The sequence below is a fragment of the Girardinichthys multiradiatus genome, chromosome 1, assembly GCF_021462225.1.
Source record: "Girardinichthys multiradiatus isolate DD_20200921_A chromosome 1, DD_fGirMul_XY1, whole genome shotgun sequence".
NCBI lineage: Eukaryota > Metazoa > Chordata > Actinopteri > Cyprinodontiformes > Goodeidae > Girardinichthys > Girardinichthys multiradiatus.
Genome location: NC_061794.1, coordinates 39,857,200 through 39,874,697, shown reverse-complemented (window position 1 = coordinate 39,874,697; position 17,498 = coordinate 39,857,200). Strand labels below are relative to the sequence as shown.

General features: G+C 39.8%; 1 protein-coding gene across 6 annotated transcripts; it reads right to left on the bottom strand.

Annotated features, from left to right (window-relative positions):
* Nucleotides 1–422: 422 nt before the first annotated feature.
* Nucleotides 423–16,433, bottom strand: pou6f1 (POU class 6 homeobox 1). 6 transcript variants are annotated; one of them, XM_047379959.1, is made up of 13 exons: nucleotides 16,063–16,433; nucleotides 15,436–15,527; nucleotides 13,251–13,331; nucleotides 13,102–13,172; nucleotides 11,843–12,032; nucleotides 11,587–11,723; nucleotides 9,103–9,328; nucleotides 8,679–8,938; nucleotides 8,450–8,578; nucleotides 4,339–4,572; nucleotides 4,018–4,153; nucleotides 3,764–3,932; nucleotides 423–1,764 (listed from the first exon to the last, which is right to left on the bottom strand). In XM_047379959.1, exons 5-13 carry the CDS (start codon nucleotides 12,021–12,023, stop codon nucleotides 1,422–1,424), a joined length of 1,815 nt encoding a protein of 604 aa, XP_047235915.1. In that variant the 5' UTR covers nucleotides 12,024–12,032; nucleotides 13,102–13,172; nucleotides 13,251–13,331; nucleotides 15,436–15,527; nucleotides 16,063–16,433; the 3' UTR covers nucleotides 423–1,421. The 6 variants fall into 6 exon arrangements, with proteins under 6 accessions (XP_047235915.1, XP_047235922.1, XP_047235898.1 ...); XM_047379966.1 differs by lacking the exon at nucleotides 13,102–13,172; XM_047379942.1 differs by lacking the exons at nucleotides 13,102–13,172; nucleotides 13,251–13,331 and having other exon boundaries at nucleotides 16,063–16,177; nucleotides 16,283–16,433.
* Between the last annotated feature and the right edge of the window lie 1,065 nt (nucleotides 16,434–17,498).

Sequence of the window (17,498 nt, the reverse complement as noted above, 5' to 3'; positions counted from 1 at the left end):
CTCCCATTGTTAAATAAAGTGGCGGGCGTGTGATGGTGTGGGCCAGCTTCTCTTCCAAAGGAACCTTGTTGGCATTCTGAATGTTTTTGAAATACGAGATAATTTTAATCAAAAGATCTGTTGGCCTCTGCCAGTGAAGTAAAAATAGGTTATTACAAATCAACCTTCTTCCATGGCAATCTCAGCCCTCAGATCTGAATCCTATAGAAATCCTGTGGGGTGAACAGAAAGGAAAAGAAGACCCAGGACTCTGTTTGCACATTTTCTCTACTTCACTCAGAGTGATCAAAGGTCCATCTCCCTGCCTGCTCCAATCTTTTGTAATATTAGAGGTTTGATTCCTGTCCAATTGGAAAAACAGGGTTGTACAGCAGGGGTACAAATATTTGTGTCACTGGTGTTTTAATAAAACAATTACTGCATAACATGGGTTGTTTTTTATTTACCCCACTGAAAAAAAATTTCAGTTTGAGATGAACCTACTGCAATGAAAGATTAATGTATTCTAAGGCTTTTTATACATCTTTACCAGGAGTGCCAATAAATCTATTCATGACTGTAAGTTTCTACTTAAAGATATTATATAAGGTTATTAGGCAGAGTTAAAACAGTTAAAAGAGAGAAATACCCTCAAAACACTACCAGCACTTAAAGTGTAAAGTCAAACAGATTGCTGTTTTCACACATATGTATCATAGTTGGCAAAGTCCCTCATTCTGCCACGACACATGAAAAAGAGATCCACTTTAGTTTACTACAAACCTATCGCGTCTGCAGCGTCGGCTATGACGTTCTGTGTCAACATTGAGAACGTGACCAAGTTCACACAGCTTGAACAAAATCTGAATTGCAAAATGATAAACAGCGAGCGCAGATTTTGTTCTCATCTTTCTGATTATCCATCAAAGGGATGATTGTCCCAAAGCACTGGGCAGACCTATTGTAACTGGAGTTCTGTAGACAATAAAAACTGAAAATAAGGTTATTGCCTTTTCAGACTCTGACAAACCTTCAGTCTTTCAGAAAAAAAGTAAATGCTTCAGGTATGAAATAAATTACCAATTACAACTGTCCTATTATTCAGAATATTTCTCAAATATGCTGACAACAGAATAACATACATAATACCAAAACTAAGATTTAATACACAAACACCTAAAATAAATGAAAAGGGTTAGCTTATAAAACCAATTATAAAAAAAGGTTTATCATGTATCTTAAATATGGCATGTTATAGCTGAGATAAAAGGACCATGCAGTATAACTGAGTACACACCCCACTAGTTTAGTGTTCGCATACAGAACCTTAGAAGACAGTTCCAACTCATTTTTCAAACATGACTTTACAATTTTCTTGATTTTTACTTTAAACAAAAATCCATTTTCTTCCCACCCTAATGGGGATGAGAACGAGGTTGCTCCTAAACCTGGAAGACATTGATCTTGCTCGTGTTCTTCAGTGTCTGTCGTCTGTTGCAGAACCACACCCGCACAACCTCTCTATCATAGTTAAGCTCTCTGGCGATCTCTGTAATCTCCTGGCCTGTGGGTAGAGCATTCTTCTCAAAGTAGGAGTTAAGGACCTCGATCGCCTGAGGTGTGAAACTAGTGCGCCGTTTGCGCTTTTTGGACGGTTCACCACCGACAAACTCCATGAGGTTCTGCTGGCCTTTCTGGTTCCAGTGCTCGGCCTCAGCCAGCCACTTCTCTAAAACTGGCTTTAGCTTCTGAGCACTCTTGGGGGTGATGTCAAGCTTTTCAAACCTAGGCAAAAAGGAGAGTTAACATTTTCATCAAGCCACATTGTATGAACTGTAGTAGGTCCATAAACAAGACTAAAAACAGCAATACCAATCCACTGACTCAACATAAACCGTTCAAAATGGAGCTTTAAACAATACTAAAAGTGTTAAAGTATATCAATGGACATTACATAAATTCTGGATAAAATTTTACACATTGAACATTTTTGTAGTGTGAAGTTACATCCACAATCATCATTTAATTCAGTTCATTCAGAGTTAATGTGAAAGACTAACACAAAATAGTGCATAATTGTGAAGATGAGGAAAAGAGATACACCATTTAACTTTTTTTTTCTTTTTTTTACAAATAAAAAATCTGAAAAGTGTGCTTTGCACATGTGTTCTGCACTTCTGGTTCAATAGTTACAAATCTTCTGGGGTGTCTTTAACAGCTTTGCACATTCAAGACTTAAATTAACCACTTACATTTTTCCCTTCCTTCTTTGCAAAGTAGCTGAACCTCAGTCAGAGTTGATGGAGAGAATCAGTGAACAGCATTCATGTCTTGCCAAAGCTTCTCGATTGGATTTAGGTCTTCAGTTTGACTGGGTCTTTCTAACACATGAATATGCTTTGATCTAAACCTAACCTGAATCAAATGAATGGCTCAATACTAGGCCTGCAGAGCTGAATGAATGCTGATGATTTGTTTTTTGATTTAGGTGTGTTGGAGAAGGGATGTATCTAAAAGTTGCAGGACAATAGCTCTTGAGTACTGGAGCTGGAGACCTCTGATTTCAGCCATACAATTGTAGCTAGAAGGCGAACCTCTTTCCCAGTCTCACATCTTCTGCATATTCTAATAAGTTTTCTTCCAGGATGGTCCAGCATTTAGCCCCATCTATATTCTCATCAAGCCTGACCAGCTTCTCTGTCCCAGCTGAAAACGAGCATCCTCAAAGCATGATGCTGCCTCCACCATATTCCAGCCATTGTGATGGTGTGTTCAGGGTTAGTTTTCTCCCATGCTTCAAATGCAGGCCAAAAAAATTTTTTTTGCCTCATCTGATCAGAGCACCTTCTTTGTGCTCCGTTTCCCCTTCATGGCTTGTGGCAAACTACAAAGAGACATTTTATGCATGTCTTTCAATGATGGCTTTTTTTTGCCACTTTTCCATAAAAGCCATATTTACAAACTGCAAGACTAACAGTTGTCTGAACAGATTACCCCACCAGAGTCTGTGCAGCTCCTCCAGAGTTACCATGGGCCTCTTGGCTGCTTCTCTGATTAACGTGTTCCTTCCCCAGCCTGTCAGTTTTGGGTATTTTCTTCCCCAAACCTGTCTGCTATGTTCCTTGCTTTTCATGATGCTGTGTGTTCATTAACTTTCTTTAAGAAACCTCTGAGGCTATCACAGAACCGCTGTATACATACTGAGATTAGATTAAACACCACGCACATGTGGACTCTATTAAAAAAATTAGGTGGCTACCAAGGGCACATCAAGGGGCTTTAAATACAAACACACATTTCAGATTTTTTATTGCAAAACATTTTTTATATTTTTTTCTTCAACTTACCAGTCACACACTGCTTTGATTTTGTCTGCCACATAAAAAATCCAAATAAACTACAATGAAGTTTGTGGCTGAAAGACGACAAAATGTGAAAAAGAAATACAAGTACTTTTGCAAGGTCTAGCATAAGCACTGCAACTGATGTTTGTGGGGGATACACTTTAATGTTACCATAAATAAACATTTGTAGGACACATTTTCAATAAAAAAACGTAAAACCCCATCCTGTCTTACAGTGGACCCTTCCTTTGTTCCTCAGCAGAACAGAATCATCTTAAAGTTGTCCTTTTCCTTTATGAGTCAACATTTTGGCTGTGAAGAAGGGCTGTCTGAGGCATTGCACACTCTGTGTCAGTGATAAATCATTGGCATTATACAATGAGAACTAAAGAAAAAAGCTTCAAAAGGATGATAGCAAAAAGAATAGGTGAGTCATTTACCTGCAAATGGCGGACTGGCTGTAGGCCGGACCCTCCGTTGCAGTAAGGGCCTGCCCTACTTGTGTCTGTGTGAGACCCAGCGACAGCCGGCGGATCTTAAAGTTCTTGGCAAACTCTCGGATTTCCTCCAAATTAATGCCTTCCTCACTGCTGACTGCCTGCTGGGGCTCTGCAATTGCGAAGAGTCTGGTTAAAAATATCTAGCTGCTTTTAAAACATACCTCTACCGAGGGAGGAGGAGCAGGTGTACATACTGCTGACAAGCTGCCCCACTTTTGCCATCTCTCCCGAAGGGATGGGTGCTGTTGAGGCGAGTGTGGTCGAGGTCTTCATTGAAGACGGCTGCGGTGCAATGACAACAGGTGACTGAGTAACACTTGTTACTGAAGCCTAGGAGAGTGCAAACAGTAACCGTTATAATTCCTAGAAGTTTCCATTTGTTTTAGACTAAATGGAAACTTCTACATGACAAGGAGAAATAGTTTGTGATCTTTTAATTTCCAGGGTCTATTCATTTTTATTTAATTCAGTTTTTTTTTTTTTTCATTCAGTAGAAACAAAATTTGTTCTTCTACCTGTGTGCTTGGTATGGTAAGTGTAGGAGGAGCTGTAGTTTTAGGCAGAACTGCAGCAGAAGTTGCCACCGCAGCAGGTCCATTTCCTACGGTCGCAATAATTTGGCCCTGGGTGTTGAGAAGCAGCTGTGGAGCAATGGTCTGGACCTGGAGACCCTGCAGGGGCAGCGTGGGAGCTGCAGCCCCTCCAGCCAGAGAGGCTGGGTTCACCAGCAAGGGGAAGGTCCCTATAACCTGCATATTGTGAAAAGGGAAAAAAATGGTTTTAAACAACAAAACAATAATGCTGCAATTGTAAGTGACAATTAACAGATTCCACATTTTTTGTCCATTTTTGCATTGTTTCAATACTCTTAACAATTAACTGCTATATACTTGTGCTGACATGGCATTGAGTTTAAAGACATAATATTTTCTCATAACCCTGTCCTGTCTGACCATTTCTTAATAACCTTTGAGTTTAATTTAACCGAGTACTCCACACCTGAAAGAAAATTTCATTATAGTAGATCATTATCAGACAATGCTGTAACAACCTTTAAAGAATCTGTTCCACTTTTAGTTTCCTCATTATCACAGAAAAGCACAGTGGAGGGCAATAATTCTGTTTCTGCCCCTTCACAAATTGATTCTCTTGTTCATAGTGCTACTTCATCATTGCATAGTGCATTAGACAATGCAGCCCCCTTGAAAAAGAAGGTAATTATTCATAGGAGGCTAGCTCCCTTGTTTAATTCAGAGCTGCATACTTTAAAGCACAATGTTAGAAAATTGGAGAGAAAATGGCGCTCTACACACCTAAAGGATTCCTACTTAATCTGGAAAAATAGCCTACTGTTGTACAAAAAGACACTTCGTCAAGCTAGAACAGCTTATTTCTCATCATTAATAGAAGAGAACAAGAATAATCCTAGGTTTCTCTTTAGTACAGTTGCTAAACTTACACAGAGTCATAGCTCTGTTGAGCCATCCATTCCCTTAGCTCTTAGCAGTCATGACTTTCTGGGATTCTTCCTAAATAAAATTGATTCTATTAAAAATAAAATCTTTGACATATTCCCAAAGATGATTACTTCATCCTCAGAAAGTGAGACAACATTGGAAATAACTGCAGAACCTGATTTGTGTTTGGACTGTTTTGATCCTGTGAAGCTTCCTGAGTTATCAGAAATATTAGCTTCATCTAAACCTTCAAGTTGTATGTTAGACCCAATCCCAACCAAATTATTTAAGGAAGTGTTCCCTCTGATTACCAGACCCATTTTAGATATGATTAATCTATCCTTAGTAAATGGATATGTACCACAGGCTTTTAAGGTAGCTGTAATTAAACCTTTACTTAAGAAACCTTCGCTTGATCGAGATGACTTGAAAAATTACAGACCTATATCCAATCTTCCATTCTTATCTAAAGTTCTTGAGAAAATAGTTACTAATCAAATGTGTGAGCATTTACACAGCAATGACCTGTTTGAAGAGTTTCAGTCAGGCTTAAGAGCTCATCATAGCACTGAAACAGCTCTGCTGAAAGTCACTAATGATATTCTTATGGCCTCAGATAATGGACTTGTGTCTGTTCTGGTTCTGTTAGATCTCAGTGCTGCATTTGATACAGTCAATCATAATATTCTCTTAGAAAGGCTGGAATATGCTGTAGGGATCAGGGGAACAGCGCTAAGCTGGTTTGAATCTTATTTGTCTGACAGATTCCAGTTTGTTCATGTAAATGATAAATCATCTTTAAACTCCAGGGTTAATTGTGGAGTACCACAGGGTTCAGTACTTGGGCCAATTCTCTTTACTATATATATGCTTCCAATAGGTCAAATTATCAGGCAGCATGGGATACATTTTCACTGTTACACTGATACTCAGCTTTACTTATCCATAAATCCTGATGAACCCAACCAATTAGATAGACTACAAGCATGTCTTGAAGATATAAAAACTTGGATGACTTTAAGTTTTTTGCTTCTAAATTCAGACAAGACAGAAGTTGTCGTCTTTGGACCGGAGTCTTTAAAAAAGAAACTGCTTAGTCTATCATTTAACCTGGATGGCATTAAATTGACCTCCGGTAATAAAGTAAAAAACCTTGGTGTTACTTTTGACCAGGACATGTCATTTAAATCCCATATTAAACGCTTTTCTATGATTTCCTTCTTTCACCTCCGGAACATTGCCAAAATTAGAAATATCCTATCCAGGAGTGACGCTGAAAAACTAGTCCATGCATTTGTTACTTCAAGATTGGACTATTGTAATTCTTTACTATCAGGATGTCCACAAAATGCAGTTAAAAGCCTTCAGCTGATTCAAAATGCTGCAGCAAGAGTTCTGATGAAAATTAAAAAGAGAGATCATATTTCTCCTACTTTAGCTTCCCTTCATTGGCTCCCTGTTAAATCCAGAATAGAATTTAAAATTCTCCTCCTCACATATAAAGCCCTTAATGATCTAGCTCCATCATACATCAGAGATCTGATTGTTCCATATGTTCCTAACAGAGCACTTTGTTCTCAGACTGCAGGTTTACTGGTGGTTCCTAGAATCTCTAGAAGTAGAATGGGAGGCAGATCCTTTAGTTATCAGGCTCCTCTCCTGTGGAACCAGCTCCCAGTTTTAGTCCGTGAGGCAGACACCCTGTCTATTTTTAAGGCTAGGCTTAAAACTTTCCTTTTTGATAAAGCTTATAGTTAGAGTGGCTTAGGCTATCAGGGAGGGAGCCTTCCTCCCTCCCTATTGGTTGGAGTAAGGGGGAGTCAGGTTTAGTCTAAACCGGCTCAGTTATGGTTGAGTTGCAAACACACCCTCCATTTCTGCTACCTGTATGACCCCTTCTCTTTTCCAGTGGTTATAATCAGTCTGACAGAGGGAGGTATCCCAATCATTGTGGTTTTTAGTATAACAATGACCATCAGTGGGACCCTTTGTGGGGTTCCTTGAGACGACATTGTTGTAAATAAGCACCGTTTAACTAAATAATCTGAACTGAAACTATCTGTGTAGTTATGCTGCTATAGGCTTAGGCTGCTGGAGGACATAAGGACCACTTTCACCCTCTTCACTACATTCTCACACTACTCTCCAATTTTGCATTATTTGCTGTTATTTCAGCTTTTAACTTTGTTCTCTCTTTTCTCTTCCTAGAAGCTACACCTGGCCTGACTCTGTGTCTACCTGTGACACCTTTCTGGAGAGGGGCATCATCTAAGCTTCTGCTGGTAACAACTTAATGCTCACCCTCTACCAATGATCCACATAGCCCTGTCTTTTAGTGTTTAACCCTTTCTCTCTCCTAGACATGGAAATTGACTGAGCTTTTACTGTAACTAATTATATGTGCTCTCTTTCAGACTCTAACCTTGAAAACTGGCTCAGAGTTTATCTGTTCTTTCTTTCTAGGTGAAACGACTAAAGGAGCTACATCCATTAACATTTACCTTTCCTTCCCATAGAAAGTACTCCTGGATCAGTGCTTCTTTGTTCTCTTTGTGTCTCTGCTCTGTTCTCTCAAACCCCCAGTGGGTCGTGGCAGATGGCCACTCATACTGAGCCTGGTTCTGCTGGAGGTTTCTTCCTGTTAAAAGGGAGTTTTTCCTCTCCACTGTCGCTACATGCATTCTCAGTATGAGGGATTGCTGCAAAGTCAACGCCAGTGACTGTCCATTGTCTCTACATGCTCATCCTGGAGGAGTGAATGCTGCAAGTCACTGACTGGATGCAATCTGCTAGGTTTCCTTAGACAGAAAAATATTTTATCCAATTTGAATAAATAACTGAATCTGACTGCACTGTTCAATGATTAGGATTAATTGGAATGTATGTACCTGACTGTTGTGAAGTGCCTTGAGACAACATGTGCTGTGAATTGGCGCTATACAAATAAAACTGAATTGAAATTAATCTTCTGATTTGCCAAATATATTTCTAATATGCATGATTGCATGGCACTTGGGAAAATATATTAGCCAACTATAGATACTGTTCAAACAGCCTTTTGGCAGTATACTGGTATTGGTTCAGATGAGGTAAACATAAGGAGGACCAAAAGTACATCTAACTAATAGAATTGAATCTCTCATTATATCGCAGTGTTAATGGAACCTACCTGCCCCTGGGCATTTGTGATTATCTGGCTGGTGATGCCAGCCATACTGGGCATGGTGCTGTTGATGATCGGGGTTGATGTGAGAGAACTGAGGAACTGAGGCTGTGCACCCAACGAAGCAGCACTGATCTAAACATATAAACAAACAATGTATGTGTTAAAGATGACAGGCAAACAGGCGAGCTGTGAAAAGTGACGCGTGAGCAAAAAAAGACTCTTGGAGCCCTACAATGGCCGGGTTAAAGGACAGTCCTGCTGTCTGAAGTGCTGCCACAGATATGCTGGGCTGAGAGACAGTGTTGGCAACAGAGGTCATCTGGGCAACTGTTGACTGAGCAGAAGGGACCGGTGCGTTGGTAACCCGTGTTTGCTGAGGAGGCACCTGCTGCATAGCTGTCTGGACCGGCTGCATAGATGCTGCTTGAGACTGGAACATTGTCTGTGTATTTGTCTGCAGCTGGGGCTGGACAGAGTTCAAAACGGTTGCAGCTAAAAAAAAAAGACCAAATGTAACTATTAATTAATGAGATCATTACTATTTAAAGGTTTATGCAGCTTTTGTGGAAAGTCGAAGAACTCCCCCAAAAACATCTAATGTTCACACATTTCTGGACGACAGAAGGGAAACAAGCAGCAGGAAAACTGTGTTTTACCTTGTAGGCCAGCAAAGGGCAGTTTGAGGAGGTTTCCCGCTGAGTTAGCTGCTGTGAGGCCGGGGAGAGTGGCTACGTTGGTGGTTGGCAGAGTGAGAACAGCTAAGCCGCCCTGGCCGGTGATGGAACCGGCCATGTTGAAGGGGATAAGCAAGGGTTGGCCCAGTGACCCCGTCTGAGCCATCATACCAGTCATTAAAGTGGCCAGACTTTCCTGTGTCAGAACCTGGTGTTGTAGAACACAGAAGGGCAAAATGATTTCTATTGACTTTTAGGCCTGTACAAGAAAATTACTCTAGATGTTGCAATATGTCTTCTCAATAAACTGGTTTCATTTTGAAGAGACAATTATCTTCATCCAAATAATAATGTATAGAGTATGTTAGACTTGAACCCAACTTAGAACGATTGTGATGATGCCTTTTTTAAGTCATTTTACATTATCTAAGGGTTTTATATTATCTTTATATTATCATTTTCTTCCTCCTCTATCCAATCATACATTTGCCTCAATCTCAAATGACCACAATTTTTGTTTCCTTGAAAAATGATGAATATGGATAGATATGGAATACCTGATCCTGGCTTTCTAAAGTGACATCTGAATTCATAGATATACAAAGTTTTAATTTAACAATCCCCCACTGAAATTTCCAAAGAGTGAAAATCAGCCATCGTCATTGTCCTCTTGAAAAGAGTGGATTCAGGAGTTTTAAATACACTATATTGTCAAAAGTATTTGCTCATCAACCTTCGCACACATGAACTCCAGTGGGATCTAATTCCTAATCCATAGTGGTGGATTTTAATGGTATCACTGCACCCATTACAGCTAGAACAGCTTTAACGAGGTTTTGTGTTTAATGGGAATTTTTGACCAATCTGCCAGAAGCAAATTTGTGCGGTCAGATGCTGACATTGAATGAGAAACCATGGCTCACAGCGTGTGCTCTAATCATCCTAAAAGTGTTTTATAGGGTCGATGTCAGGACTCTGTGCAGGTCAATTCGAGTTCTTCCTGAATAGACTCATTCACTAATGTCTTTATGGACCTTAGGAGAATGAAATTGTCCAAACTGTCTTGATATGGTGAACCATTAAGAGTTACTCCCACTTGAAGTGAGAAGCCAATACAATCTCTTGAAAAATAACTCTACTCCATAATCTCCTTTGCACCAAACTTTGCACTTGTAACAATGCAGTCAACCAAGTTCTTGACAAAAATGGCAACTACCATACCCAGACTCGTCCACTGAATTCACAGACAGAGGCCTGATTCACCCCTGCAGAGAACACATAGGCGTGATGTAAGGGTTGGATGCAACATGAAGTTCTCTGCACACTGTTCTTGAGCTTGTCTGAGGGCCACATGAAATTCAAAGGTCTGCAAAAACATGGTGACCTCTCCACACTTGGCACCCCTGCTCTGTGATTTTACATGACCTACCACTTTATGGCTGAGTAGCTGTTATTCCCAATCGCTTCCACTTTGTTATAATACCACAAAAAGTTGACTGGAATATTTAGGAGGAAGGAAATCTCACAAAAGGACTTTTTGGAAACATGGCATCCTATCTTGGTACCACGCTGGGTTTCACTGAGTTCCAGGGATGTTTGTATAACATGCTTAATTGCTTGATGTTAGACATCTGTGGCCATGGAAATGCTTAGAACACCTGAAATCAATTACTGCGGTGGGTGAGTGAACACCTTCGGCATTGTAGTGTAACTATAGACCCATCTTCAAACTCTATTTTGGCTAAAGTGTTTAATTATTGATGAGTGAACGAGTGTTTCACTAATTTCTTTTAATTTAAAATTGAAACTGGTAGAATATAACATTTATTTGTCTGTGACTCTGAAGACATGCTGTACATGAATGCATCTACTGATTGTCTTTACATAAGGGATAATCTATATCACGAAGCACTGAGATATCTTCCAAACTGCAGATTTCTCACTCGTCATTGCTGTATATTATTAACATAAACCTGTCAACTCTATATGCTTGTTACTTCAGTTTTGTGTATGTGGTCATAAAACCATTCTTCTAAGATTCTCTCTTATTTATCACCCTTTTTGGTATGGAAACAAGGAAATTACATTCTTCATTGAATGGTCATTTTATAAACCATGTCTCCCAGGGTAAAAACTGAACTAAAAACAAAGCCTTTGGGATTTTTTGGGTACACCTGGAAAAGTTTTCTGACAAAACTTCACCTGAAAAAGCTCAGTAACCCTGGATGAACTCAAAGCCTGGGTCACAACCCTGGACTCTAGGCTAACGGCGTGCAAGTGTTTCTGGACATATCTTTGCTATTTAATTTACTATGTTGTTTTCTGTTCTTTGTGTTTGAATTTTGTTGATGCCACCTTTGCCAGGTTTCCTTTGCAAATGAGATCCATGATCTTGATGGGACAAACCTTACATAATAAAGAAAATGTGTAGAAATGATGGCATGTCTCTATTGTCACAGTTAGTACCTGTGGACAGCCGTGTACAGTAAAGGGCATGGTGGCCTGGGGCTGGGATAGGGACACGCTGAAGGGAACAGCAGGATTCACTGTTTGGAGAGCAGGAGCCAAAACATCAACAGACGCCACCTGCTGCTCACCAATCCCTGCAGTAGAACAGCCAACAGATGTTTGAATTGTTATTTACATTTCACAACACAATTCTGTCATGTATGAGAAATGAGTTGCCTGTTATCCGTCACCCTCCGGTGTAACAGTGATTTACCTGCTTCACCAGTGCTGAGGGGCACGGTGGGGCTATCCTGGGTGCTGGCGGCCTCAGCATTCTCTGCACCCTGAGTTATTGACTCCTCAGCTTTGCCTTCACTCTTCCCATCAGGTGCTAATGATGGCAGAGATGCATCAACCTCAACTTCTAGTACACGAATAGTCTCATGACCAGACATGACAATAACCTGCAGTAGCAAGGAGCAAATTATGATGTGATTAGAATCCTGCATGGTCCACCAAATAATTTTCAAACAGGATGAGAATTTAAGACATGAGAACTAACTATTAAACTATTATTAAACTGAAACAAATCATACACAGGTTCTTGCAAAAATATTTATACCTCTTAAACATTTTGAGATTTTGGTCCTCTGAGACAATACTTTGTAGAACCAGCGCTCACTTTGCCCATTGTTGATTGCATAACATCTCAAGCTCAGTCAGATTGTATGGTGAGCTTCTGTAAACATGAATTTTTCACTCATCACAGAATCTCAATTAGATTCAGATCTGGACTTTCACTAGGCCATTCTAGCACATGAGTTTGCTTTGATTAGAACCACTCCAGTAAGTTTCTGGCTGTATGATTCCTGATGAAAGGACAAGTCTTTTGCAGCCTCCAACATATTTTCTCCCAACATTGTTCTGTATTTTGCTCCAACCATCTCCCCATCAAAGGACCAATTTCTCTGTTCCTAGAGAAGAAATGCATCGCCATAGCATCATGCTGAAACCATCGTGTTTCAAGGTGAGAATGGCGTATTTAATGTGTTTCTCTAAATATTGCTCTCTTTGTCCGGCCCGTTAGTTTAGCTTAACAGTTCTGTCTTGCTAGGTTTGTAGTTGTGCCTTACTGTTAAAAGATTGGAATGTTGTTTATAACCCAACCCTGGTTTAAGCTTTGTCAAAACTATAACCCTGACCTGTCGGATGTGTTCTCCCGATGATGTTTGTTCACTAATATTCTATAAATAAACCTTTGGGGCCTTTACAGAACAGCGGCTTTTAAAATTAGAGGTAACAAACCAATGTCTGAATACTAATGCATGCTGCACTTTTCAGATTTTTTTTTTTTATTAAAAAATGAATAAAACCCATATATAATTTTTTCTGCACATTCTACTTTTTGTTGGTCTATCAAATAAAATCCCAATAACATACATTGAAATTTGTGGCTGAAACCTGACAAAATGTTCAAGAGGTATGCATACTTCTGCAAGGCAGTGTAAGTGTGCCAACATTAGTTATTCTCACCCGCTGCCTGCATGGTCTAAACCCAGTGCTGACTTATAGTTGATGATTCATGGAGTGAAATGATGAAAGACCTAGCAGAGACAGCAAGGTGGTTGGAAGACAGGATGCAGAGGAGACACAACGCAGGGAGAGAGAGGGGTAATGCGTACCTGGTTGTCCCTGGCAGGGGAATTTCAAAGTGCAGGATTTAAATGGCTGAAAAAATACTTCTGCTGTCAGACAGTGAATGGCTACGGAGGACAGAGAAGCCGAGCACGTTAGGACAAGATGAACCAAACAAAAACAAAACTAACGTAAAAAGGCGTATGAGTTCACCGAAATGACAAAGAGAACATCAGCCAACAAGAAGCTCAAGCAACACAGTTCTTTGTGCATTTGTGAACAGCATTGCTTTGGCTTGCTGGCTATGTCTGCACAGAGCATTACAGGTGAGAAACCCACAAAAAGTATTAATAAGCATGGCAGTTTAAACACTGATAATCTCTGAAGCATAGAGTAGCAGGTATTATTAGGCAGTCTCTGGGTCCTGTGGCCAGCTGTGCGGCAGATAGCTATGTTTTATTGTGATGGGGTAAAATACTGCATGAGGGGATTACAGGAGCAGGGATTACAGGAACTTGAAGGTATGGGAAACTGCCAGGTTTGGCTAACTGTAATCATACAGTCCATTAAATAAGTATTTATACTCCTGGAAATGATTCACACTTTTCTCAATACAACCACAAACTTCAACATATTTAATTGGGATTTTATGTCAGACCAACAAAATGTAGAACATAATTGGGAAGTGGAAGGAAAATTATTACTTCTGTCCACTGCTTAAAATGTGAAGTGTGTAAACAAATATATGTAATCAAAACTGTGTTTAACCAATTGTCATAAGAAATCCTGTTTGCATTGCACAGAAAATGTATCAAAGAAGTTGCTCTGGTCAGATAAAGCTAAACATTCTGGTCTGCACTATTTGCAGTGGGAAACACTACCCCAGACAGACTAACTCCACAGAGAAACATGGTGGTGTTAGCATCATAATGTTGGGATGGTTTGCCTCGGCAAGAACCTGTTCAGAGTTGATTTGAAAATGGAGGGAGCTAAAAATAGGCCAGTCCTGGAAGTAAATCTGTTAGAGGCTGCATAAGGCAGAAGTTCACCTGGGGAGACTGGAGAGGATGGTCATCCTCCAGCAGGACAATACAGCCATGGACTGGATTAGGTTTGGGCTACATGATATCAGGAAAACATGTAGTTTCAATACCATTTCTGAATATTGCCAATGATGATATTGGTTATGATTCAGCCACATGTTCCATTGTTACAATTCACCCATAATTTCCTGATAGGGTTTATGATCACTAAACATACATGTCATGTGCTTCAAGGGAAGTTAAAGACCATCCAATTGGGCAGATGCAGCATATAATTGGCATGCAGAGTGTGAGAGCATGGCACGTAAAATATATCCAACTAAATATTACACCCAAGAAGTCCTTTTGTGATTCTAATACTGCAAACATTAATGTGATGACAATATTGCGGAGCCTTAATTTAGATGACAGTATAAGTACATGTTGGAATGGCCCAGTCAAAGTCTAGACATAAAACCAACTGATCAGTGGCGAGACTTAAAAATTAGTCAGTTTCTACCGCTTATTCCATAGTGGGTTGCGAGAGGCAGGGTACACCCTGGACAGGTCGCCAGTCCATCGCAGGGCAACACACAAACAACCATGCAAACACTCATTCATACACCTAAGGGCAATTTAGAGTTACCAATTAACCTAACAGGCATGTCTTTGGACTGTGGGAGGGAGAACATGCAAACTCCATGCAGAAAGACCCCTGGTTGGGAATTGAACCCAGGACCTTTTTGCTGCAAGGCAACAGTGCTACCGACTGCACCACCGTGCAGCCCTAAAAATTAATATGCACAAATCCTCTCCATCCAATTGAAGCGAATTGGAGCTATTTTTCCAAGAAGAACAAACGAAATTTTCAGCCTCAAGATGTGGAGCGCTAGTAGACATACTTTAAAAGAATTGCAGCTGTTATTCCAGTGAATGGTGGTTCTACAAAGGTTTGAGTCAGAGTGGCTTAATACAAATGCAGGTGACACTTTTGAGATTTTTGATTTAAAACTAGGCATAATTTACCTTCACCTTTACAGTTATGTGTTACTTTTTGTTAGTCAATCCCACAATATCCAAAGAAAATACATCATAAATACTACAGACATTCGTGGCTGTGCTGTGAGAAAATGTGGAAAAAGTTCAAGGGGAATACTATTACATGGAAGTGTTGCTGGAAAAGGCTTCGGATAAACAGGTGAGCTTTTACCTGCTCATTGACAGTGAGCGGGGCATCTTTGGCAGGAGGATCCTGGGAGTTCATGGCTGCTGCACCACCTCAGACAATGTCTTGCTGGCATTCTACATGAACAAATACTCATTATGCAATTATCACAAGCTTTTTAAAATGATCATGCATCTAGAAAGATAGAGATCTCTTGATTTTTGTTGCATTTGTACTTGTTTGGAACTGCTGCTTTAAAAAAAAAACGAGATGTTGATATTTTTTATTCCTGGCCATTTTAGTCACTGCAGACTGACTGTTTAATGGGGCCTGTAAGTCCAAAAAGGCTCAAGATGGTGCGTTTCTTGCAGCAAATCCCCCAGAGAGATGAGGACCTGTCAAAACTTCAGCGGCTGTTGATGGGCACCCCACCCCCATCCTGGCCAATAAAAGGCACTTTTTTGAGGACGAGCACCATTCAGAGCCGAGGGAAATCCTGTCAAGCCGTGCCGAGAGCCCACATTTTATGCATTTCCCTCTCTTTATCATAAATATATAAATTATGCTAATTACGAGCATTGCATATTAACCAAAACTCATTTCCTTTCGCCATTTCGCTGCTCCGTGCCAGCAGCGAGCTTCAACACAGTGCGGTTATTATATGCAACTTACCGCGGAAATGCAGCTTACTTTCCGTAATCCGCCGCTCTTAAAAGGCTCCCTGTCACAGTTTGTTTCAGTCACACATCATTAGAAATTCATCTCAGCTTCCAGACAGGCGCTGTGACTGCACACAAAAGAGAGGTATTTGCATTGATAAGGAGGGCTGCAATGTTAGGATCTCCTCTGCCTTAATATTTAATGACGGTGGCCTTTCTACAACAGTTCACACCATCAGGAATCCTCCAGGTGTCTCCCGGAATCCCCCCAGAGCTGGAAACTCGGACAAAATTGTCCCCAAATTGTCCTCTTGCACTACGTCATGAACATAATTTATGCAAGAAAAAAAATCTTGCATTGAAAAATGTCTGCCTCGACTTGAGCGGTGCCATGGTTCTCTTAAAGGGGACGTACACCTCATAAAGAAAGCCGAGCAGTGTTTGTGACACTGAAATAAACATGTTGGGGCGGGGGGGGGGGGAATACAGATACAGTTGCATCGTAGTGAATCTTAAAGCGATAAATGATGGCAGGCGTTTATGTTATTTCATTTTGGACGATTGTTGGTTACAGCTAATGAAAACCCAAAAATCTGTTGTTTTAAAAAAAATCTTATGTAAGACTAGAAACGCCACCCTACTAGGCTACTATACAGTAAACATAATGCATACAGGAACATCAGCTACTTGGCTACATTAATCATGTTTTCACAAATATTGTTGGGGTAAAATGTTGTCCTTTTTTCAAAGTCAATTTGTGTAATCTTTCTGCTGATTTTGGTTTAAAATGTCTCCTGTTTGTCTGGTCAGACAGTAAATTATATGTGAAAGAGGCATGGCGCTTTTGTACATCCTAATTTATCATTTATTTATTCTTTTTATTGATAAAATATAAAACATTGAATATTTAGCTGTTTTGAAATTTTATTTATTTATTTGATTGTTTTTTGTTAGCTTGTTTAACATAAAGAAGTACAAGTTTTTTATTTTTCTATTTGTTTTTTTAGTTATTATTATTTCAATGTTTATTCTATGAGCTGCACGGTGGTGGAGTTGGTAGCACCGTTTCCTTGTAGCAAAAAGGTCTTAGGTTCGACTCCCAGGCGGCGGTCTTTCTGCATGGAGTTTGCATGTTCTCTCCGTGCATGAGGGGGTTCTCTCCCGGTATTTTGGCAGTTGGGTATGCTACATTCATTTATTAATTTTCAAATGTATTCTCTATAATATGGATAAAATAAATAACTTAAAAAAAACCCATTAATATTCAGTAATTAACATAAGAAATAAACGCAAGGACAATATACCTACTTTACTTACAAAAAAGTAATCGGACAATGTTGTCAGAAATGACAATTCTATGGTGATTTAATCTGTTATTATGAAATCTTGCATTACTGACTTAAATCTGGTAACCTGATTATTTGATTTGGACAAAATGAAGATCTGTAA